Here is a 24,111-nt window from a genome sequence, read left to right as displayed (position 1 = left end):
TGCAGATCTTCTCTTGAGCTGCCTGGTCTTGCCAACACACCCCTAAAATTCTTACATGCACAAGTATGTTAAGAACAGATCCTGAAGAGTTTTTCTGGTCTGATGACCATTAACTACATAACTAAATACGGCTGTTGGGATACAATTACAAATACACAACTGGAGATGTAAGCATGCTTTATAACTCCCTGATGACTGGAGGCAGATGCTGCATCCATGTTCAAAAAAGGCCAAAGGGACCATCTGAGATGCTGCCGGCCAGATGACATGGCTTCAGTTCTTTGGAAGACTCACGAAAGAAGCAATCTCAGAGCTGCTTTTTTGGGCACATGAAGGAGGAAGTGACTGGGAGCAGTCAGCATGGACTTAACCCGATGCCTGATTTGGCTGCTTTCTGCAATAAAACATCTGGTTTTCTGGCTGAGGGGAAGAGCAGTGGATGTTACTTGGGCTGGCCTAGCAAGGTTTCCATCACTCCCACATGAGGCTCCTGTTCCCAAGTTAGGGTGCTCCAGCCTTGGGCTTTTCTGGTGGGCTGAGAGCTGCACCCCTCTACTCAGCAATACATCAGTGTGCCTGCTGCCTCCGGTTTGTGCACACACATACAAGGAAGATGCTGCCAAACTGGAGCAAGTGCAGCTGAGGGCAACGAGTCCAGCGGAGGCTGGAGCCATGGGAAGGGGGCTTGGGCAGGCTGGAGAAGGGAGAGTTTTGGGGAACCTTTCCAGGGGGCTTCCAGTACCTACTAGGTAGTTATACCATCAGGCTTTTCACTGCAGCGTAGGACAGGAAGATGAGGAGCATCAGGTAGAAGCTGGACCAAAAAATACAAGTTTTTTCACTGTGGGAACAGTCGAGTATTAGGACAGGTTGCCCTGAAAGGTCGTGCAGTCTCCATCCTGGGAGCTTTTCAGGACTGGCCTGGGTAAACTTGGCTCTGTAATGCAGTCTGACTTCACAGCAAGAGGGTGGCCTATAGCCCTCCTGGTGTCCCTTTTCAACAGCTGTCATTCTGCAATTTTTGCCCCAGTGCAAGTACAGCAACAGGTAGCTCAACAGCAGCCACAGGACCCACTAACTGCATGAGGCACACACATACACACATAGAAATACATAGAATAACACCATGGCTCTGAAGGAATCCTGGCAGTCAGCAAAACAATGAAGTGACAGGCTCCAGTAGCACAAACAGCTGGCCCTCAGATTAGATGTGTATGACAGCAAGTTTATAGATGTGTATGACAGCAAGTTTATCCAGAGCAGTGAATAGGAGCTGGAAAGCTCGGAAAAGGGCAGGAAAAGGGTAGGAAGAGAAACATCATAACATTTGTTCATACATACTACAATTAAACAAGACTTAACTCAGGAAGAAACAAGCCCAGGTCCTCTCACTTTCTCCTTCAGACAGTACAAAACCAGATAAGCATGCAAAAAAAAAGTTAAAACTGGCATTAAAATGCAGCATGGGAAGTTACTAAAAAGTCATGACACTGTAGAAGCTAATTCCATAAGTTGTTTATTTATCATCGAAGAAACACACAGCAGCAAGTTCTGTGCCGGCTTCAGTATGACCAGTAACTGTTGATCTGCATCCCAAAATTGAAGTCAACACAGCCATTACTACAAATCACTTTTTTTTGAAAGGGAAAGAATTTACCCTGAAGACAAAGAATTGGGGAAAAATTCAACAACTTCTCCAAAACCACACATTTTAAATATGACAATATTTATAAATCCTTGAAAGGCATGAGTTATCCAGTAATGGAAAAGCAGTTGTGCTATTGGCAACAGAAAATACATCGCAATATGCTTACCAAAACACTTAAATCGTAGAAGCTTTACGTTCTGTGGTTGTACACTGCAGCAGTATACAGTACTGGAACAATGACTGCAACGTGGCTTCATGTAATGTATTCAAGTAAATCTACAGAAAATATCCCAGTGTAGCTAATGCTCATCATGTGTATTGTGTTTAATTCCAATTTAAACATACTGAATTTAGGTAATAAAATGCAACTCTCAAACTGCCTGCCCTCAAAGATCCCTATTGTAAAAAGAGGGGGGTTGTATCCCCCCCCCTTTGTTTTTTTTCCTAATTATGGCAATTGATCTAGCTCTGCTTTTTCAGTAATTGCACTGTGTGAACAGAGGTGGTTTCATACGCATGTTTGGTGATGATAATACCCCATTCCGAATTAAGAAAGACTAAAAATAAAAAGGTCAGCTTGTTTTGGTGCAAGATAGAAGCAGTACTCAAGACAGCTTTTGGGCTTGCTTCTTTTTATTTTAGCAACAAATGATCCATGAAATAAGCATCATTTGAAATTTCAAAACCTGGCATTCAATTTCCAACCTTCTGCTGTGAGTTTTGTGCATGATCAATCTATATGAGTAAGTAATTCAAGCTCATGCTTTCATGTTACCTCAAAACATTTGTTAAAGAATTCCAATTCAGAATGTTTATAAGCACAAATATAATCTGTGGATTCAATCAAATCAAAGCTAAAACATCGGTTAAACTGTTTTGATATCCACCTAACGTCGTACAGTGGTCCACCCTTCTTCATCTGTCTCATTTTTAGTACGACGAGCGTGCTCACGCTCCTTTTCTGTTTTCCAGGAGCCCTTCTCCTTCTCCCCATCTCTTTCTCGATCTTTTGGTGCTGCTGGGGGAGCAGCAGCTGGAGGAGCAGCAGGAGCAGGAGCTGATCGCCGAACTGCTTCACGTTCTTCCCCACGTTCTTCTCTCCTATCATCAGCACGCCGCCATGAGCTTGCTGCAAGTACAAGAGACAATAAAACAACCTTTGTCAGATTCAACCAGCAGCCTGCAAGAGTTTAAACAAGCAAGCCTAGCACTGACAGTCCAATTTACTGATTCTCAGTCTTGCCAAGAGCTAACATGAAGATGACAGCCAAATGCACAGCTTAATTTTATAGTGAAGTAACAGCCAGGAACTACTCGAGCCTCTTTCCAGATTCAGGATTGCTGTGAGCAACTCAAGTGTCATCTTTAAAACACTAACTGCAATAAGAATGTTCTGTTGATGGACATGGTTTTCTAATGTAAAAATACATCCTTATATTATCAGAATTAAAAGCACAAAAGCATCTCCTTAGAAATGAGTGAACCCTGCAAATAGAAAATTCCTGACTGAAAGCAGTTGTGGAAATCTTTAGGTGTTCAATGTCTCCAGAGACAGCACCTTGCTGTTCCGCCTACTGAAATCAGAGGTAGATATGACACTGGATTACACAACCCCACTGACGATGGCCTTCAGCGTTCTTCACTACATGAAGAATTCTTCATTTCCACCAAAAGGATTTAAAAATTCTAACCCAGCTACGTATGAACAAAGCTGTCAATACCAAACCAGAGAGTCAATCAACAAAACAGTTCTTGATATATTTTTTAAAATAAGTATCTCCACCCTGAGAGCCCACCCACCAGCTGGCAGTCCCATACGACATGTTGTGCTCCAGTTTGCTCTCTGAGATTGGCTGCATGACAGCGCCCATGTCCGCGGAGCACCAACACTCAGGGTGGAAACCAAACAAGCTTCTGAACGGGACAAGTCCAGCATTGGAGATGTGGTATCTCAGGCTGGATGTCTTTGCTGTTTTTTTTCTTTTTCTTCCTTTTTTTTTCTTTTTTGTTTTTTTTTCCTCCAGGCAGCAAAGTATAAATTATCATACATAATTAAACCTGGTTAATGTACATAATTAAAATAGGTTATTCATCAAAAATAAATATCATTAATGGTGTGAAACCCGCAAGGCCTTATTTGCAAATATTTTCCTCAGTTTTGAGAAGGAGGCAGAAATGTTTTCTGGGACATTTATCTTGATAGTTAAACTACAAGGATTTAATTCACCCCTAATGTAATGCTACTCTGATAACTGCAAACCTGAAGTTTTCTTATCCTTCTACTGCAGGTGCGAACTGCTACTATGATAGCAACGAGTAGGAAGTAAGAAACGTTAAGATTCACAGAAAAGTTTTCAACAATAAAGCTTCTTTTCCATTACTTTTTTAAGTAACAAGAGTTTAAAGTGGCTGAAAATAAAACTTACTCCCATTTTGCCACATCCTAGCACTGCCAGAGTAACGTGAAGGACCTGTATTAAACGTGAGCCTTTAGAACAATAAAACAAACGTACGTTCTTCGCGGTCAGATCTGAGTGGTGGTCCTCTTCTGGGGGGTAGATCTCTGTCATCAGCACGGCGATCTCGCATGTCACGACCACCTCTGTCCCATTCTTCACGACGACTTGAATCCCTCCAGCTCGAGTTTTCCTCAGCTGGTCCTCTTCTCCAACCAGCGTCATCCCTGTTGCCATTCAAAACATACGACTAACTGTTAACATTTTACCTTTGCTGCAGAAAGAAGTGATAATAAATTACAACACATTTTCAGGCCCAGGGGTCTCTTTTTAATACACTGACTTCCAAAATCTTTTATCTTTTTCTGGAGCCTAACATGAAATTGTCCTGTTGTACAGAGGGAGAAAGATACTTGAAAGCAGTAAAACCCAGAATGCCACTGTCCATTTGTTGCCTTAACGCACTTCATTTCATACAACCTAGCCACTGTTCTTCTCACTAGGTGATGTCCCATTATTTCTTAAACAGCAAGGCACTTTTTTTTTTTTTAAACAGAAACATTCAACACGTGTTTAAACAAAGGAGTCAAACCTGGGACGCCTGAAACGATCATCTCGATCAAAATCCCTCTCTCTGTCGAATTCACGGTCCTTCTCGTTTTCATCACGGTCCTTGTCTCTGTCCCACTCACGGTCTCCAGGGGGCCTGGAGTCTCGGGGAGGCCCCCAGCTGTCCTCACGAGCCTTTTCGCGCTCTCTCCATCCCCCTGTAAGCAACAGTCAGAGGAACCTGTGAGTGACTGACATCTGGTCCCTGTCTATACGCAAAGAATCGTTTACTTCCCATAGAGAAACTGCTGATTCAAGTTTGGATCACCTGAGCATCCTACTCAAGATGCTTGTCAGAAATGTGCACTTCTGAGTAGGAAGCATTGACAAAGCTGTGTAGAAACTGCCTCATTTAAAGGCAGAAATAAATACCTCACACCAGGACTGCCTGTGTCAGTTGAGCACAGAGCTGAATACGCCCCGTGTTTTCTGGCTGCAAAATGCCATCACCCTAAAGGTCTTGTGCGAAGCAAGTAGAGAAAGAAGGAAATGGGGTGGTTCGGACTGCAGACTCCTTCCCGAAAATCCACAGCTGAGAAAATTTTAGGCAAACAAATCTGTAAGAACTTGCTGCTCTTTAAAGCACTGCTTTAAAATGGCTGTCATTCACTATGAGCCTACACAGCGCACCCTGAAATGCTGTTCACTTACTCATGAATAAGAGTTCTTTATTACACAGCCTTCTTTAAAAAAATTGGAATAAGGAGAAAGCTATTGCAGTGCAAATATCATGACTTATGCTAATTTTGCTACTAGCTTGAATTACAGAATTAATGCCTGCTTTAGAGAGCTGATGTGGCAGCTGTAAATATTTAAGTCTGAATAAAAAAGAACCAGGAAATCAATCACAAACATTCAACTATCATCAATGGTTTTGAACAGAATCAGGAAGGAGGTGTAGCAGTCACCACCCGCAAGACTTCGGACTAGAAATAAATCATCCAAGAACAGGCCAGTAGTGCAGGTCAGGAGGGACCTCAGAAGGTCAGCTAGTCTGAACTGCTACTCACAGCGGGATTTTCAGAAAGGTATACAAAAAGGCAAAAAATAAAAAAGGAATGGTAGGAACAGGAATAGTTTTGTACACTAAAAACAACCACCTTACCAAACCCAGACCCACCTGAATGATGCATCAAAGCCCTTCCTAGTGCATTGCTTTCAGACAGAGTAGGGAAAGAGACCAAGGCGTGCTCATCTAGTGCTATCATTTCTCTCCCATCAAAGCATTAAACTTGTGTATTTTGTTTTTGCATACAGTAAATACCAGCGTTACTGTGTGACCTTAAGATATCTTCGAGGCGAGCAATAAACGCTGCTGCATTTTGCTGTGTGTGCTTTGTTTGCGTAATTCAGCCAAACGGAAAGGATTAATTACACCAAGTAAAGGAGCGCTCATATTAGTGCGATTTTCAGCGCAGACATTTTCAGAGATGGTTCCCCTCTGACACCTCCACGCTCAGCTGGGTTAACACGTGCTTTGGAGGCAAGATTATCGTATTAGGTTATTTTACCTGGTTTCCCGAATGGTCTCCAGGGACCTGGCCTGGAATCTTCACTGCTGCGCCACGGCCCCCGGTCATCATCTCTCCTGGATAGCCTGTCGTCATCGGCGTTGCGCCACGGCCCCCTGTCGTCATCCAGCCCGCGCCTGGGAGGCCTGTCATCATCCAGCCCGCGCCTGGGACCCCGGTCATCATCCGCAGCCCGCCAGCTGCCTCTGTCGTCATCCAGCCCACGCCTGGGCGGCCTGTCGTCATCCAGTGCCCTCCTGGGCGGCCTGTCGTCATCCAGCCCGCGCCTGGGACCTCTGTCGTCGTCCGCAGCACGCCAGCTGCCCCTGTCATCATCCAGGCCACGCCTGGGCGGCCTGTCATCATCCAGAGCACGTCGCGGCGGCCTGTCGTCATCCAGCCCGCGCCTGGGCGGCCTGTCATCGTCCAGAGCACGCCTGGGAGGCCTGTCGTCATCCAGTCCGCGCCTGGGACCCCTGTCGTCATCTGCAGCCCGCCAGCTCCCTCTGTCATCATCCAAGGCACGTCTGGGCGGCCTGTCATCATCCAAGGCACGTCTGGGCGGTCTGTCATCATCCAAGGCACGCCTGGGCGGCCTGTCCTCCTCCCCCTCGCGCCGAGGTGGCCTCTCTTCATCCCCTTCGCGCCGAGGTGGCCTGTCCTCACTCGGTTCCACCGAGGGACGGTCCTTCTCTTCTGCAGCACTTCGCCGGGGCAGATCGTCCCCTCGTCGGGGCAGGTCATCCGCCCGCCGGGGCAGGTCATCCCCTCGCCGGAAAGGTCTATCATCATCTCTTGCTTCTCCTCGACGCCAGTCTCTACAAAATCACAAGGAATAAGCAAGTAGAAAGTGACATCTAGAAGATGTTTTTAAGTTTTGGAAGAATAAGGGAGGATACAACTACTACTGAGCTGTGAGATAAAAACAAGACAGTATTAATTTCCATTTAGACTCAAATGGGTAGTTTTCTCCTCTAAAAAACCTGTGGATTATTTTGAAGTAACAGATATGTAGAGAAATGTTTATAAAGTTCGTAAGAACAAATATTTAATTCATTCATACCGAGGTTGTTTCAGAGTTTTAATTTAAAAGAAAAAACGATTTTAGAATCATAAACTATTACTGATTTTCACTCTGAGGCTGGTGAGGCACTGGCACAGGCTGCCCCCAGTGCCCAAGGCCAGGCTGGGTGGGGCTTTGGGCAGCCTGGGCTGTGGGAGGTGTCCCTGCCCATGGCAGGGGTTGGAACAAGATGGCCTTTGAGGTCCCTTCTAACCCAAACCATTCTGTGGTTCCCGGATAATATCATTTTTAAACTATCATTTGCCAATGGAATGACTCCTCCATTTTTAGATTTTTCCCCTCATGTGACAATTTTAGAGTTCGTATTTCAGCTCCCGTCCTTTCCTGCTTGGAACTTTCACAACTCCCACTTGAAAAGTTTACTGAAACTGAGCCAAACAGCATCAGATAAGCAAAACACAGAACATGTGAAACCTGCCTGCACGATACTGCATAGGAGACATCTCAGAGAAACAACAACCAGGGATGCCTTAATACAAAGAACACAATGGAATGATACTGGTACAATGCAATCTGTAACTCGTGTTTCAGTAGCCTCTAGAAGTGCTACATGCAGAGATCTTCTGGAGCTGGGAGCATGCCAACAGCTTCTCCAAACTAGACAGAAACATGCTGGGAAAGTTCGCACCAGAGTGTCTACCGCTGTTACAGGTTTCTAACTTTTTTTTGTTGCTTCTCTTAACTCAGCCACAAATAGCAGAGGCATGAGGTCAACTCTCCTTTTCTATTTACTTTGGCTTAATACTGCTATCAGCAAATACTTACGTGCTTCTAGACAAGAGGTAACTCTAATGATCTGTGCTGAGGTCTGGCAGCCTGCAGCACTGCCCTGCCCCTCTCAGTGACTCCGTTAGTTCCATATATATTACATCTACGTTAGCTGCCAGTTCCCTGTTCCAACAAATGCCCAGTTCCTGAGAGCACTGCAACGATATTCTGTGCTCTAGAGAGAAAACAAGGTACCACCATACCATGACTTTTTCTGCTAAAAAAAACAGATTTTAATTAACTCCTACATAGTACTTTAACTCCTACATAGGAAATGTTAACATCTTCTTTCCCAGCTGCAGTATTAGTAATATTTTGATATTGGCAATGACTTTCTTCTCTCCCTGACAAAACTTTGTATCTACCACAGCAAGATCAGTAGTTTTATCTTCCCCTCTTGCTTCCTATAGCTAACTACTGTTCTTGCACACTGAAGGATCAAAGTCACTACTTCCAGTCCAGTTGTGAAAAAGCCAGCGCTGTCCAAGAGACAGTGTTATGTATCACAACACAGCCGCTAGCTGTCTGAGACAGCCCGTCCTTGCTGACCTCTTCCGTATTTCTGTCATCCGGTTTTGCTTGTAACTGGAGTCACGGTTTGGAAAAGACGGAGAGCACTGAAACGAGCCGATCACCTGGAATGCAGTGCTCTGGGGATAGCTGCACAGGACAGCTGGCTGCTCCACAACTGCCAGGACCTGCGTGCTAGTTTTGCAAACAACTTTTAGCTGCAGATTAAATCTCATTCCCTGCCTCTGCCTTTTTTCCTTTTATTGCTAAGCTCCAACTGAAGTTCTATGAGGGGCTTCTAAAGAATGCAGAATAACACCTTCTGCAGTTATGCCTGAGCACTGCCATTTATTTTTGTTAGCTTTCTAAGCTGGGAGAAAGGAAATAACTGAGAAACGTTCTGTTTTACTTAAAATTCCATAGAGATGATTTAAATTCTTTTCAGTATTTTAGTAAAAGGCAAAAGGAAATCCAAAGTATGCCTAATTTTTCCTCCTCAGCAGCCATTCAGCTCAATTTGGGCGGAAGCTGAGTAATAACAAAGGTAACACTTCTTCAGAAAAACCTGAATATGTGATTGGAAAGTGAATGTGTCACCAGCATTGTTCTGTTTTTTAAAAAATGTATCACTGAAGCATATAAACAGATGCAATAAACACTTACGCAAGTAGTTAAATGCTTCACCTGAGAGTTTCATCCCACTTTTGATTTTGTGATTGGAGAAAAAGGGAACTGCTACCAAGAAGGGCAGCGCAGCTTTTAAAGAAAGAATGAAACACTATTTTGTTTATCAGAAGATCATACTCTTCCAATATGTTAAAAGAAATTACTAGAGGGAAACAGCAAATTGGTTTCCTTCCACTGCAGTCAGAGTAAGCTGTAATGGATTGAAATTGCTGCACTGAACATTAAGGTTAGACATTTATAAATATCTAATCTGTAAGGCTAATTAAGCAATAAAACATACTGCCAATCAGAGCAAGCAGTGGTATTTTCATCAGCACAGGCTTTTAAAAAAAATAGACGTGCATCATCAGAAATAGTTTATGCACAAGTCATCCTGTTGTGGAGCAGAAGGATGAACCAATTTTAAAGACCTTTTCTTCTAAAACCATATAAACAGTCTTCGTTATCACTGAATATATCCAAAACACCTAAAAAGCAAAGATGTGAACAAGCATCTAAAAAAAGGTGCAAAGTGCTTTCAGAATATTCTTACCTTCTCTGTTCAACACAGTCTTTCAGAACTTAGTTTCAGTTTATGGCACACATTTTTTGTTCTGTGAGCCATTCTGTGACTTCAGTGGCTGAATTTTGACTTTCACCTGTCTTAAATATTATTATCAGCTTTCTAAATGGAAAAATCTCAAACAGTTCCATCATCCAGGAACTCTTCATCTGTTTGTTATCCTTCCCTGATCTGTACTTATACAACTGACACCAATGTCTGAGTGGGATGCAACGTTTTAAATTTAAAAAGAAACCAAGTAAGCAAGTTTATCAGATGCAGAAGGCCTTCAGCCAGCCTCCATGTATCTAACCTAAATAAAGGAGGAGCGTTATCTGAATCAGTTCCAAGATAAAATCTCCTCCCATTCTGAGATTCTTACAAAGCAATCAGAGGGTAACTTGCAGAACTGTAAAGGCATTCAGTTAGTGCAGCGTTAGTAGTACCAACAAAAGGGAGCCCCCACAGACTGAGCCCAGTAATTACCTTTCCACTGGAGCTCGTCGCCATTCAGATTCCGTCTCACCACCTCTTCTCCAGGAGCTTTCAGACTCCCCTCTATCACCCCAACGAGATTCCTGTATATATCAAAGAAAATTAGGAACATCCTCTTGTATACATTAGAATAAAGACTTTCAGCATATAAAGTTACACCGTTCAGGGCATGCTGCGCCATTAAAAACTCCGTTGTTACACTGTAGGGAATACTAAACTATCAGGAGGTCGAGCAACCAAAGCATGTTCTTAACGAACTATGTTGTTTATGGCTGTTTTAAAACATTAAGATCCCTTTGTGCCACACATTTTACTAACAGGGTAGGATGCATGCTAAGTTAATACATTAAAAGTTTACGAAGAAGTCTATGAATGACAGCTTCAGTGAGCCATAGCTACCAGCTGATGACACAAAGACATAACAATTTCACTTTCCTGCTGTGTTACAGCTGTAGAAATGATTTAAGAAAAACTTTGTTTTGTGCTTTCTAATCACATCAGAAAATGTGACTGAATAAACTGTAAGCTCCATGCAGCAGAGACTGTTTTATTCTGGGTTTATATAGCACTGAACACAGGACCTCAAGGCATTCACACAAATGCTTACAGGGCAGAGCTATATATATACATATATATGTATGTATGTATTTAAGACAAGAGCATCTCTGCCCATTGCTGGACAAAGAGAATCCATTTGAAGTATTCCTAATGGATATTTATTCCTGAATTCCACCATAAGCAGCAAGTTAGGTAAACCACACAAAATAACTGATTTCAAATAATCACACATTTAAAGCAGGGTATTACAGCTTGCTACTGCTCTTTGAAAAATGTTTTAATTTGCCAAAGTTTACGCTTCAATACGGGGAAAACCACAAGTAGGGCAAGATCTCACATCCACTACTCTGAGTATATACCTCAATGTTTTCAATAATCTTATGTAAATGATCCCAACAAACACGGGCGAACAAAGAATTCCAAAACTGTGAGTGGCATTTTTCAAATGGTACAGATATCTTTCTCAGAACTTGAGTCAGCTTTTCCATATAGTCAAGTGCTAAGAATACCTCTTCTGTGGAAAAATACCAGTGATAATACAGTCTATCGGGTAAACAATCAAAACGATTTCTACAAGCTCTGCTTGCTTGTTTTCACAGTGCTACTCAATGAGGCATTCATTGAACAAGGACAATGGCTATGGTGGGTGAAATTTAAAACTAGGTCTCTTATTGATAAGGATCAAAAAAGTGGGAGTTTAGAAGGTTTATAGTACTCATTTCCATTTCTAAAATCATTAAAGATTTTATCTGCAAAATAACTTTCTCTTTGTCTCCCATTGGATTGGGATAATGACATTCCCCAATACTTTAACTTGTAAAAGGGAAGTCGCTTTTTTTTAAAAAAAATTTATTGTGTAACTCTTTATTCATTCATCAGGACTTTATTTAGTTTTTGAACAACCTGATGATTTGGTAGTTTCTTTGCTTTATTACAGATTACAGATCCCAATAAGGAGCTAAAAGGGACGCTAATAATTTAACTATTAGTCACTTGTGCCACCACATATTTTAACCTCTTATTTTACAGTGTTGCCAACGTTTTCCAAATAATCTAGAGAAAAAGGATCAGTCAAGAAAACACACCTGCAAGTATTTACCCACCTTTCTTGAAAATGGGTCATCCAGACCTCTTCGTTCTTCTTCTCGACGACGCTCTCTTTCTTCTATCTCCATTTCTCTTTGACGTTTTTTCTTCTCTAGTTCTTCCAGTTTTTTGACACGTTCTTGGTATTCACGCTGTTCCTGCTCACGTTTCTCCCGCTCTATGCGTTCCTTCTCCTCACGCTCTGCAGAGTTGGAAAAATAAGAATGTATTATGAATTACATTACTTTGCTATATCCAAAGAAAGGTTACAAATTCCAAAGCAATAGGAAAAGAACCCTTGATACATTCATGACCCTGACACCTTGAACAATAGCTACTAGATAGGACAGTAAGAAGAACATTCCAATATCCACGTGTTACTTAGACATACAGACCACAAACGTGCCACTTAAATTAGAAGAGGTTACAGAAAAAGTCAGCTGCTACGATCCTAAGTTTGATATCCAGGACCTCTGGATTTATTTATTTGTTTTTAAATATTCTGTGATCGTGAATTCAAACACACACTGAAAAAATCTTAGTTGTAATCCAATTTACAAGTAGGACAGAGATTTACCTCAGGTTACTTATCTCTCCTGAAAGCTTTGAAACGGGCTACCAGAGAAAACAGTTCACAAAGCGAGTTGTTTACAAAGTCTTGGGTTCTTGATCTTTTATTATCTTATATTCCCCTTCTACTCTTTCAGATGTATGCAAAGAAGGGATCAGAACGCAAGTTAAATGAGTAAAACCAAAAACTTGATTTTTCATTAGCCTCCCTCTTACTTTATCTCCTCCTTTATTTATGTCTGAGGGAATGTGAGGGCAGGAAGCACTCATTTGCTTTCATTTTTCCTTTCCCCTGTGAAGCTCTGCCTTCATCTCTATGCTGTACATGCATGCATTCAGAAGGTGTACTAGGTAAAATGCAAAGGTAAAGTAACTAATAGCAACAGAGCCTTTACCACTGACTGAAGAGTAGAAGACTTCCTTCAGTACTGTGGAAACAGAAAAGAGAATAATATCCTTGATCATACCTTTAAGCAGTTGTTCTTCTCGTAATCTTTGCTCTTCTTCCTCCTTTTCTCTGTAATAAGTAATGCGTCTTTCTTCTTTACGTTGTTTCTTGCGTTCCTCCAAACGATTACGCCTCTCTTCTGCTAGCCTTTCCTGGAACTGTTTGAGTTTATCCTGAAATACAAAGAACACACATGAAACCACCAGAACTGTAATGTTTAAGAGGTGGACAATTACACAATAAAGTTGCAGAGAAAAATAAACTAACTGCAACGTATTTCTGTTTACCATTTTAAGCTTCTTCTGCAGCAAATGTGATATAATGGAATGTACTCCTACTTGTAAGACAGAGCATGTACAACTTCAGTCATCTATTTGCATTTTTAAGGAAAGTAAATACATGACCTGGTTACTGACCTCAGTAAGTTACCTATAGCAGAGCATCATATACAGTTACTTATACACAGCTTTTTTCTTCCAATCAGTTCTTACTGCAACACAGCCGAATAATCAAAGCTACTGTCTCAGAAAACAGACTTTTCAAAAGGCAGAGCAAGAAACAAAGGCCTTGTTCTTTCCCTACCCTCTTGGTCTCATTTACTAAATTTTGCAAACATAAAATGTAACTTCAAGTACCAAATACTTGGACTATCAAAATAACTTCCAAATTCAAAGAAAAAGATAAAAACCAGGCAAGAAATTTCTATGCATTTCTCAGCTTCATTATTAAAGTATGCCACCACCATGGTAAGTCCAAGGACTTCTACAGATAGAGCTGGCTGCTCATATGGTACCCAATAATCTCTTAATAACTGTGTTTTTTTTAAAAAAACTATCTTTTAGATACTCATTTTCCACATAAGCTGTTTCAAAAATCGCCAGTAATACCTAGGAATGGGTGCAAGAATATAGCTAAAGCTGTAAGTTGTTTTATAATTCTGAGCCATTGTAGATTCTGATTTGTTTGTAATTTTCATTAAAAATCACTGGGCCACAAGTTGAGTTCCTCACTTCAGAGCAACATTTTATTACAATATCATTTGCCACGTACCTCATAAACTGTTCGTCGCGAGGCTTTGAGCCTGGCTTCAAATAAATCTCTATCCTCCAACATCCTTGAGAGTCTGTTCTTATGCTCAAGGGCTTTCTCACGCTCCAACTGCAAAGTGGTGATCTAAAAATAGATAATAAAAAGTTATATAGTAAGATTTTACTTCAGATATTTGCATTCAGTCTACCTCAAGTCACTACTCAAATGATCTTTTCCTCTTTTAGACCCAAGCCAAAAGAGGCTGCTGCCCACTGGCACAATAAAATCGGAAAACTAACACTTAATTTTTCATACCAACTTCTTTTCCCTTCTTCTCTAGGGTTGAGCCAGGAAAAAGACAGTGCCAAACTTCTACTTTTCATTTACAGCTAACAGATTTTTATCACCTGAATAAAAGTTCTTACCCTTTCCTCTTCCTGTTGCTCCCACAGCTCCATATCACGTACTCTTTGTTCCTCATAGGCAGTCTTTATTAAAGGAATTTCTTCTAAGCGCTTTGCCCTTTCAAAATAGTCAATCTAAATAAAGATAACATACCTTTAGAATGTCATAATGCAAAGAAATGTGGAACACAATCATCAACATCTCCTTAAAAAAAACAGTATCTGGAAATTCCTCCAATATATCTTTCTTTGTTACATAACAACACAGGACCAGCTCAGAGCTGCATCTAACTCAACACCTGGCTCAAGCACTGGCACCTAAGTGCCTTCCTAGGAAAGGATGCAGAAGAAGCAGGCATATGTACCATACTCCTCCTAGTAGTCTCTCAGCGTCGCGAATTTTCAGCTCCCCCTCACAATGAATTAACTGGCATCACATTCACAACTTTCTAGCATCAAATCAGTTTCCAGTGAACTTAATTACCACCAGCATCATATAACCTCTGGTTCTTTCCTGAAAACATGTAGAAGCCCTGGGCCCATGTAGTTTCACCTTGCACAGGTTGTATATTTTTATTTACTCTGGCAGGACATTCCTCACACTTACAATTACACAAGTTACAGGCAGATCCTCTTCTGCAAGCTAGGACTCTATCAAGGGATATTCTTCTGCTTCAGTAAGGAATAATACAATAATTAATTTAGCTCCTCTAATGGCCTTACTTTCTCCTGGCATTTCATCTTCTCTGAAGACTTTTCAATTACAAGTTTTCCCAAATACAACCCAGTTCACACACAACTTAAGGGCCCAGTTTCTAATCAACTCCAATAAACGTGACAAATTTGTGCATCAATCCTAGAAACACAGTTGCTTTTAATTTTTTAGCTTCGTATATTTAAAAAATGGTATTCAAAATGTTAATACATACACTCAAGTTCACAACCACTAAATGTTGTGGTTGTGGGACTAAAATGTTGCCTGCACAGCTTTGTAGCCTTAGTAGTTCGTACCTTTTTCTCCTGATTCTTCAGACGTTCCTGGAGTTCCTTCTTTTCTTTCTCCAGCTGTTCAACTTGTTTCGCCATAATGAAGTCAGGATCCAATTCTTCAAGATCCTACAGCCAAGTAAAGTTATCAATACAAAATAAAGCAAACATTTTTGTCCAAGTGCAGATTTAGTTATTTATTTAAGCTTCTGCAGTTTTCCCCATAACTTAAAAAAAAAAAAAAAAAAATGCATCAGAAGCATACTCAGTCTCTTTTCCTCTCTTCTGGGTAACTTTTATTTCATATTTAAAGCTCTGCAAAGCATTTGTATCCTGATTTTTAATTGAGACAAAGTCCAGGCACAACAAAACGGGATCTGAAGGTCTCTTTCATATATAAGATATTGCTTCAACAACAGGGAGGGGGAGAGGGAAGGAGGAATAAAAACAGCTGGATTTCATTCCTCCAGGTAAAATAGATCCCATGCAAATCCAGTATTAAGGCTCAACTTATTACACTGTTGAGCAACTTAAATATTTAAACGCCAAACTGTCATTCTTAATTCTAGGTGACTGTTTCTAAGACCAATTACAGTATTAAACTGGTAAAAACCATGACATTCAAGCAGCCTAGCAAAAAAAAAAGAAAAAAATTACTCAATACTTCAATAAGTTGCCTACCTCAATATCAATATCTTTAAATGCTTTAGCTCCCAGTTCAGTCTTCTTAATCTGCTCCAAGCGCTCCCGAACAGTCTTCTTTTTGATTTGCTCATGTTCTTGCAGGATTCGTTCCTTTTCTCTCTCCTTTGCCTCCTGGCGCAGTCTCTCTTCCTCAGCTTTCCGGACTTTTTGTAATTCTGCTTCACGCTGTTCCAGTTCTTCTTTTTCGCGCTGAATGTTTAAACTTTCAAGACGCTCTTTCCTTTCCTCTATAGTTTGACGACGTGCAAGAATACGCTGATGCTCCTTCCTTGAATTCTTTAAGAAGGCAGTGACTGCCAGCTGATGCTGCTCTTCCTTCTCTTGCTGAATTTGAATTATGAATAAGACAATGATGAATGTAGCATCTCTTTAAAAGGGCAGAAAGCATAGCAAATGCTTCTCAAAGAAATCTCAAAATTAATTTTATTCCCCAAACTTGCCAACTGCATGGAAATGTGACTGTAAGGGCAAATCTAATCAGTCCTCCACACGGCATATGAGGTAGAGTCAACTCAACAGAACCACGTGCAAATGGAGTCAGAAGCTGTCTGTATCAGACAATGTTCTGCAGTACCTGTTTTAGGTGTGGTATTTTCACAGTTAGTTCAGAAATACTGCACATATATATGCTAGCGACAGGTAAGACTCTATACTTGACAAAGGAGGGGGGACCTGACCTACCTCATTTCTCTCTACATATGTAATATAGAGCACTACATGTAGCGTATTTCATAGAAACGGGATCATTTTGTTGGATGATACCCTTCAGATCATCAACCACCATAAACTCCTTTGTTGTTAATGTGTTTAGGTTTTGTTTTAGAGCCATTTTAACTGAATTATGAAAAGCACTTGATTGCATATAGACCATTCTTTAAGCTTCCTTCTGACCACCCCACTATTCTGCTCCTGAGCTGTCTATAAGCTCTTTGTAGAGATTCACACTCTGCACTTGGCAAGGTCTAACTGCGCTAGCTGAGGGTGCTGCCTGTTTTAACCACTCCAGCAAACACTGCAGCCTCATCAGCTCACAGCAAGCACTCAGTTGTGCTGTTCGTGAAATGTGAGTTAGCTCAGAGGTATTTTTAGTAATCTGCCCCTTCCAGGGCATTACACAAAAAAAACCCAACATCCCTAAGTTGTTGCAGATCTGCAAGCACTTAAAGATAAATGAGGGTGCCAGAAACACAAAAATAAAAAGCTTCATATGAAATTAATGACTTTGTAAATTTTTATAAATTTGACAGAAATTGAGTTTTTATCCATTTGAAAAGTCACGTTTTTATTTGAATAGTGAAGAACAAAGATATCCATTTGTTCTAAAGCTTCTGCAATCCCATAGATCAATATTTAATACTAGTAATTATGCTAGTATCAATCACATGATCAAGTCTGTCTTATTCAGCTACCTGACGTGTCAGGTAGAAGACTACTTGTCATTTCTATCTATTAAGGATAAAATATGCTTTATTTGTATTTTATTTAAACCAACAATTCATCTGAATAAAACTCTTTTTAGGGGAAAACCTACATGAAAATATTCTGATCTTAAACACTACAAAACAGCTAACATGCGTTTAAGCTAACACAAGCAAGCTAGTATTTGGTGTCTTGATACAGTCCTACTTTGTGTGCTTATATTTTAGGAATATAACTTACTATTTCCAACTTGGATAGAGCATCCAATATGGACAGCTTGCTGTCTTTTTTCCGATAAGGAAAAAATGTTTTCTACATTTGCTAAACAATCTTTCTTTCATGAGCATGTAGCAAAGGAAAGAAATTTCACCTGCTCTTTTAGGACAAGTGAAGGTTTAAACTTGCCACAACCAAAGCACGCTGGCAATCCCAGTGTGACTTACACGTCGCTCCTACAGGGCTCTGCAGAACCTGAAATGTGAGCTCATCAGTGAGTCCGACCTTGAGTCCAACAGCCCCAATGAGAGAGAAAGACAAGTCAGTTCTTCAGGTGTGGGATCTTTGGTTCATTTTTTTAGATTCCACTATGAAGTCACATTACAGGTTCTTTAAAATGCGAGTTTCTCCAGAAAGATAACAGACAGCAGGCTCTGGATTTTCAAAAACACATGCAAAATTTTAAACAAGCCGTAGCTCTGTAGACCCAGCTATAGCTAAGTTATTACATGGTATATTCTAAACTTGATATGCAAAACCAACAATTTAAATTCATGCCTCTTGTGTACATTTTGACATTATTTTAGTTATGACCAAATACTAACTAGCTGGGTGCATTTAGGAACCGTTCTTTGCTCTTCAGAAGCATAAAAACACTTCTAGAAGAAAAAAAAATGTCAAAAAAATAGAGACTTCTAACGTGAGAGCGCACATTCATGAAAATAAATTATTAAAAAGTGTCAAGCTCTTAGTTTACATTTCTACTTAATGCACAATGTATTAAATGGAGCTCATTATTGACAAACTGCATCAGAGATCATTATCACAATGCTCTGAAAAGGGGGCAGCACACTTCTGAAAATAAGCAAATATACCGAAGCACCAACTTTTCTACTCAGATCCTTGCAATGTCCCATTAAATTAATCATTAGATAGCTCAGTGCCTTTCCTATGTCAGGGAAAGGCAAACCAAGCAACTTCTTGGTGTAATATTCATGTATGATCTCTCAACTTCAAAACAAATTTATCTTGCTACAGCAGAAAACTTTAATTAGAACAGTTATGCAACAGATGCAGAAGGATATCTGATCATTAACAAATGAATTCATGGCATACTGCATTTGTATATATTAACCTCAAGGATAAAGTATTTGAGAGGGGACAACAGTTAAAATATCATTACCACTGCAGAGAAAGCAGATTACTGGAATTAGCAGCAGATCAGACGAGCCAAAACTAATAAAAGGCTGCATAAGGGCAACTGGTAAGCATCACACAACACACTTGGGGGAATGTCAGGATTCGTCAATGTTTTCAGAACATTTAGGATTACTTACCAGCAAGTGAGGAGGCTTAATAACTGCAAGAGCCTTAGCCAGAGCTGAGGACATCGCAGTCAATTGGTTTCTAATTTGCTCAGAAGGCATGCTTTGTAGCTGAGGGCCCAGTGGAGCATCTTCTCTAGTACAGTAATTCAAATCCGAGCCAAAGCTCAGTGTCCGGGTAGTATGGTCAAGGCGAACCTTTGCAAAAAAAAACAAAGTGTGAAAAATAAAATATGACTGTATTATTTATTGCTTTTAAATGCTTTCTCTGTTGCTCTGCCTATGACCAGTGGAGGTCAACAAAGCAGAAATTTAAAAAATGTTTCTCAAACTAAGGGAAATGCCAAATCAGTAGAAGAAAAATAGTACTGAATATAATTTTGCTTAATTTCCATGTTTTATTTTTTAAAAATCACTATCTTCTTTGTGCTGGATGTCTACCAGCTAGTTTTCATTCACCGTAATACCCATGAATCCACTCACCACTTCACTGAAGTGCTCTGACAGCACTTACCTGCAAGTCACAATGTCTGGCTGCATCGACAATACTACGTTCCAGCTGGAAAGCATCTACAAAAGGAACCAGGGTAGCCAGACGAGAAAATTCAATGCTTTGATAGATCTGGGCCACCTATATATGAAAAGAAACATTAGGATTTTCTTTCAGTACTGTATTCAAATGTAACCTAAGATTAAAAGCCATCCCCCATGGCTTCTTTGTATAAAGGAGACTGGCAGCAGTAGCTACACACAGCTATGCTGCTAATTAGCCTTTACGGATTTCTTTAGCACACCAGAAATAACACTGCTCATCACTTATAATGAAAGCAGGTCAATGAAATGTGCATTTCAGAGAACACCTAGACAAAAAAAAAAAAAAAACACACACCCAAACCTTATTCCAAAAAGCTTGAAGACAACGAATTACCTTAAACAGAACTTCATAGATCTGTCATGAAGAAAATCTAGGCAAAGGACAGCATCACCGTACTCAACCACTATTACGTACAGTTACTTTGGCTGTACCTAAATGATGTACAAACCTGAAGATATGGGTTATATAAAGTATTTAGTGGTCTTTAATTGACAGAAGAAATTTAGTTCAGCATGGAAGTTTCCAGTTTAGTGTTCTTCCAAAGCGTTTTCTAACTCGCGCACACTTAGGAACGTACATTTTCCTGATTCATACCTGTTGCAGAAGGCGAAGAATAGTATTGTTTTGCAGGTGAGGAACATACAGCTGCAGTTCAGGTTCCTTTTCAGCTTGGTCTTTCACCCAGTTCAGAACCTATCAAAATTCTAAAAAGTTACCTAATCTGCACCAACACTTAACACTTCAACATTAAAGTACTAAGCCTTAAAAACTCCCATTTTACAGCTCATGAAACGAAACCATTTGTGTCCAGATACTAGGTTGTTTTACCAAAGTCAATCTTTTTATCAGAATCTTTTTATGATAGCTAACGCTTTTTGTATGAAGGTGACTGACAGTACTGGCAACATTAACCACACTGCTAATTTACCTTCAAGTTCTTTTTAGCACTTCAAATATCTTTGTTCCCACTATCAAAGAAAAAGAACGTGAAGTGCTTCGTTAATTGCAGAATTTACATTAACACAGTCAACAAGATCTCATGTAATTCCCAATACACTAGATTTAGGTAGCAAAAACCAGGGTATAGTTTTTATAGTTCAGATACTAAGTCTGTGGTATATTTTTTACACTTCCTACACAAGCCACTTGTATGCACACCTGCACAGTTGTCTCATTCCTTCATATTTAAGTAAAATTTAACTCAGTAGCATTTCCACTCTCAAGACCTTCAGATATATTTCCAAAATTCTGTGCCCTTACAGAGCACCCTAGAGGTCTGAATGAATTTTTATGCTACTTCAATAAGCTAGTGTGCTACATATATCAGCCACTATACACTTACAATTTTAATGGAATTTGACCGAACAAAGCCTCCTACTGAAAATTCTGGCAACAGAAAAAGCTAGCTGATATTTACCATAAATTGATATTTAAGTAACAGACTGTTAGCCAAGACCAATTGCTATGTACACAGCTACAAAACTTACCTTGCTGACACGGCTACATAACTTGAGCGGGTGAAAGTCAACTTCAAGCCAATTATAAAGTTCCTTCACTTCGGGAACAACATACTGCACTACGTTGAACCTCACCTACCGTCAACAACAACAACAAAACACAAAGATCTCAAAATAAATACAACAAATAGTTACATCTTAAGAATTTCGTATTTCAGAAGTTGAATAGGCATTACACGTACCTCTTAATACAGTTGATTTTTTTTAAATTAAAACATTTCTAATTACAGTGACAATAACTGTACACTATACCATCTAACCATATTTAACAATGGGAAACTAGACAAAAAACATAGCAGCAAAGTAATTATTTAGACTGAAGTGCCACCATCAACATATTAGAGACCTACAGTCCCACTACACAGACATAGGCTCGCATCCAAACTAAAAACTGTATGTCTCAGTTCATAAGTAAAAAAACAGACATTTTAAATTGTGTTTTTAAGGCAAACTGGAGAAGTTCCAGAAGAAAAATCAATATAAGCAGTAAAACAAACCTTGAATTTAAGTTATGTATGCAAATGAAAGGAAGAAATTCAAGCATCCTCTGAAAAGATCTATGACTGAATGCCTAATTTGTTTGTGAATACCCCAGAAGGGTCTGAAGACAGATAAATCTGGCCTCTCTTCTAATGAAGCAAAAGGATGTTATCATAATAAGCTAGAGTCCTTATGCTCCACTCTTTATCTGCCCCAAGCTTATTGGAACTACATTTAATAAACAAATAGGCTTCTATTTAAAGGGATTAAAAAAAAAAAAAAAAAAGTTGGGGTTCACAACACTTTTAAGACCCCTCAGGGTTTGAAAAGCAAGCCATTAGTTGCTTGGGTGACATACAGGACAACACCAAAGACTACTCTGTACTGCACAGAAGGATTTGGGCCTCTCATTATCACCATTTCCAAACAGTCCTTCCTGTGAACCTGAATTTTCAACTATAACATGCTATAATGTAAGTTACAGTTAACCATTAACCACAAAACCATTTCAATTTTGAAACTGCCATCCCTTAACTAGATGCAGTGCTTCTAGAACAAAAAAAAAAGTCCAAAAATAAGACTCTGAGTTTAAGAGATCTGATCTAAACACCGCCACCTACCATATCATTAATAAGACTGCCACGTGTTGGCGGGGCCTGAAGACCTAGCAGGGTGGCCAGACGCCGCTGTTTTTCAACAATGATGCCATCCATATCCAGCAGGCGGGCGATATCAGTTCTCTCAGGAGTTATAGGAATTGACAGAGTGGCCAAAAGGACTCGAGTGGACATCCTGTTGACAAAGTATAACCACAAAAGATGAACTCCAAGAGAATACTAATTACTTCATTTTCATATACATGACAGTTCAAGAGTAGGAATGCCCAGCATCCATAATGCAGAACAGGAAAAAAAAAAAAAAACAGCAATAACAGAAAAGATGGCAACTGTGCAGTAAATACAGTACACAGTGTTCTTCAGTAATCAGAGGAAAGATTTTGATAACATGCTTTCATTACTTATACACGTATATATACACAGAGACAAAATAGATTTAAGCTCTGTAAAATATCAAAATAGTATAAAATAATGAAAACAGCAGAAAGCAGCACCTTTCCAAGCCTTCCAAGCTTACTTTATTCCAAATCCATACAAGTCATTTCGATTGCATTGCTTTTTAAGAAATTATTGCTAGAGGTGCCTTCTGATGTTACAATGCAAGTAACATTAAATATTTAAATGTTGACCTTAGTACCAGATGAACAAGAATGTAAGAATTCCTACAATGTTTATTTCCACCAGGCTCTGATTCTATAAATACCTGTAAATGAGTTTCAGAGTTTATTGCAGCCAATGCTTCTGCATGCTTCAAAACCCTTGCCAGATACCATACTTTACCACCAAAAAAATAAAGGTCATTTGGCTAAACACACTTGCAGATATTAAGCAAAAGTTTACTTCCCAAGACTTCCCTATTACTGGCATAGGTAACACCACACAGAATAGAAACCAAAAGCAAAAACTAGATACTTAAGCTTGCTTCGATTCCCTGTCAGTAACAAAGATGGAAGCTTAAATAAGGTGATCCCGATGTTCACATTACTTACACTGTAGCTTTGTAAAATACCTTTCTCTATTTTTGGGGGGGGCAATTAGTACTGGCCACTTCAGGCAAAGCTGCTCATAGCCATACATATGATCTGCTTCTTTTGGGGGTACAACTTAGCTTATTTTTGAACATACAAGGTTAGAAACAGAATCAAAAATCACATTAAATATCTTTGCCCACCTCTGCATCTCCTCTTGCGTGAGATTCTTTCGCATTTCTCTCGACAAGTGATACAGTCGGTGAAGTGTGGATGCATGAAAAAGAGCGTTTCCTGATTTCCAGAAGACAGTTGACACTTTGTGATAGTAATTTGCCATCAGCTGTGGTTTGGGTGGTTTCTTAGACAAGGCAAATAGCCCATGAATATCCTCCACTGCTTTGAAAGCTTCCTAAAAAAAAAAAAAAACACACACTACTTTTAGAAAGTTTTTGCAACCCCACAAAAAGGGAAAAAAAATTAAAATTCACTAAAGACTATAAAACTATGACCAATAAGTCACACGTTGTGGATGCTCCATCCCTAGAGGTGTTCAAGGCCAGGCTGGGGGGGGCCTGGATAACCTGATCTAGTGGGTGTTATGATAAGGGTTGGAACTGGGTGGTCTTCAAGGTCCCTTCCAATCCAAGTCATTCTGTAATTCCACAAAGACTACCTTTATTTAATACCACTGAAAGCTGTGATCTCCAGTTCTGCCAGCTACATGTAATTAAAGACTTCTTTCTTAATAAAGAAATTATTTGGATGTACTGCAAACCCTTTAAACCCCTCTTATCTGCTACAAATTGGGAATTAAAGGTTATTTAATTTAAAAAAAAAAAATCAGATTTTCAATCTACAAACCAATAAAAAAAACT

At 39.8% G+C, this 24,111-nt stretch overlaps 1 protein-coding gene and 2 non-coding genes across 6 annotated transcripts; all 3 read right to left on the bottom strand.

Annotated features, from left to right (window-relative positions):
• Positions 1 to 1,499: 1,499 nt before the first annotated feature.
• Positions 1,500 to 23,666, bottom strand: LOC118157582 (eukaryotic translation initiation factor 3 subunit A-like). Of its 4 annotated transcripts, none has more exons than XM_035311980.1 (18): positions 23,437 to 23,666; positions 22,269 to 22,440; positions 21,139 to 21,243; positions 20,246 to 20,344; positions 19,571 to 19,687; positions 19,069 to 19,254; positions 16,073 to 16,420; positions 15,416 to 15,520; positions 14,426 to 14,539; positions 14,022 to 14,144; positions 12,991 to 13,144; positions 11,971 to 12,155; positions 10,301 to 10,392; positions 6,371 to 7,042; positions 6,225 to 6,340; positions 4,697 to 4,871; positions 4,162 to 4,331; positions 1,500 to 2,777 (listed from the first exon to the last, which is right to left on the bottom strand). In XM_035311980.1, the coding sequence occupies exons 1-18, from the start codon at positions 23,571 to 23,573 to the stop codon at positions 2,536 to 2,538; spliced, it is 3,312 nt and encodes a 1,103-aa protein (XP_035167871.1). In that variant the 5' UTR covers positions 23,574 to 23,666; the 3' UTR covers positions 1,500 to 2,535. The 4 variants fall into 4 exon arrangements, with proteins under 4 accessions (XP_035167871.1, XP_035167870.1, XP_035167872.1 ...); XM_035311979.1 differs by having other exon boundaries at positions 6,225 to 6,730; positions 6,761 to 7,042; XM_035311981.1 differs by having other exon boundaries at positions 6,225 to 6,691; positions 6,812 to 7,042.
• LOC118157585 lies at positions 19,772 to 19,904 on the bottom strand. The gene has a single exon (XR_004746683.1). It is a non-coding gene; the product is annotated as a small nucleolar RNA SNORA19 (small nucleolar RNA).
• LOC118157586 lies at positions 20,525 to 20,648 on the bottom strand. The gene has a single exon (XR_004746684.1). It is a non-coding gene; the product is annotated as a small nucleolar RNA SNORA19 (small nucleolar RNA).
• Positions 23,667 to 24,111: the final 445 nt, after the last annotated feature.

Source organism: Oxyura jamaicensis (assembly GCF_011077185.1).
Source record: "Oxyura jamaicensis isolate SHBP4307 breed ruddy duck chromosome 6 unlocalized genomic scaffold, BPBGC_Ojam_1.0 oxy6_random_OJ106710, whole genome shotgun sequence".
In the NCBI taxonomy this organism is placed as follows: domain Eukaryota; kingdom Metazoa; phylum Chordata; class Aves; order Anseriformes; family Anatidae; genus Oxyura; species Oxyura jamaicensis.
The sequence above is the reverse complement of the archived record's forward strand: the minus strand, read 5'-3'. Positions and strand labels throughout refer to the sequence as shown.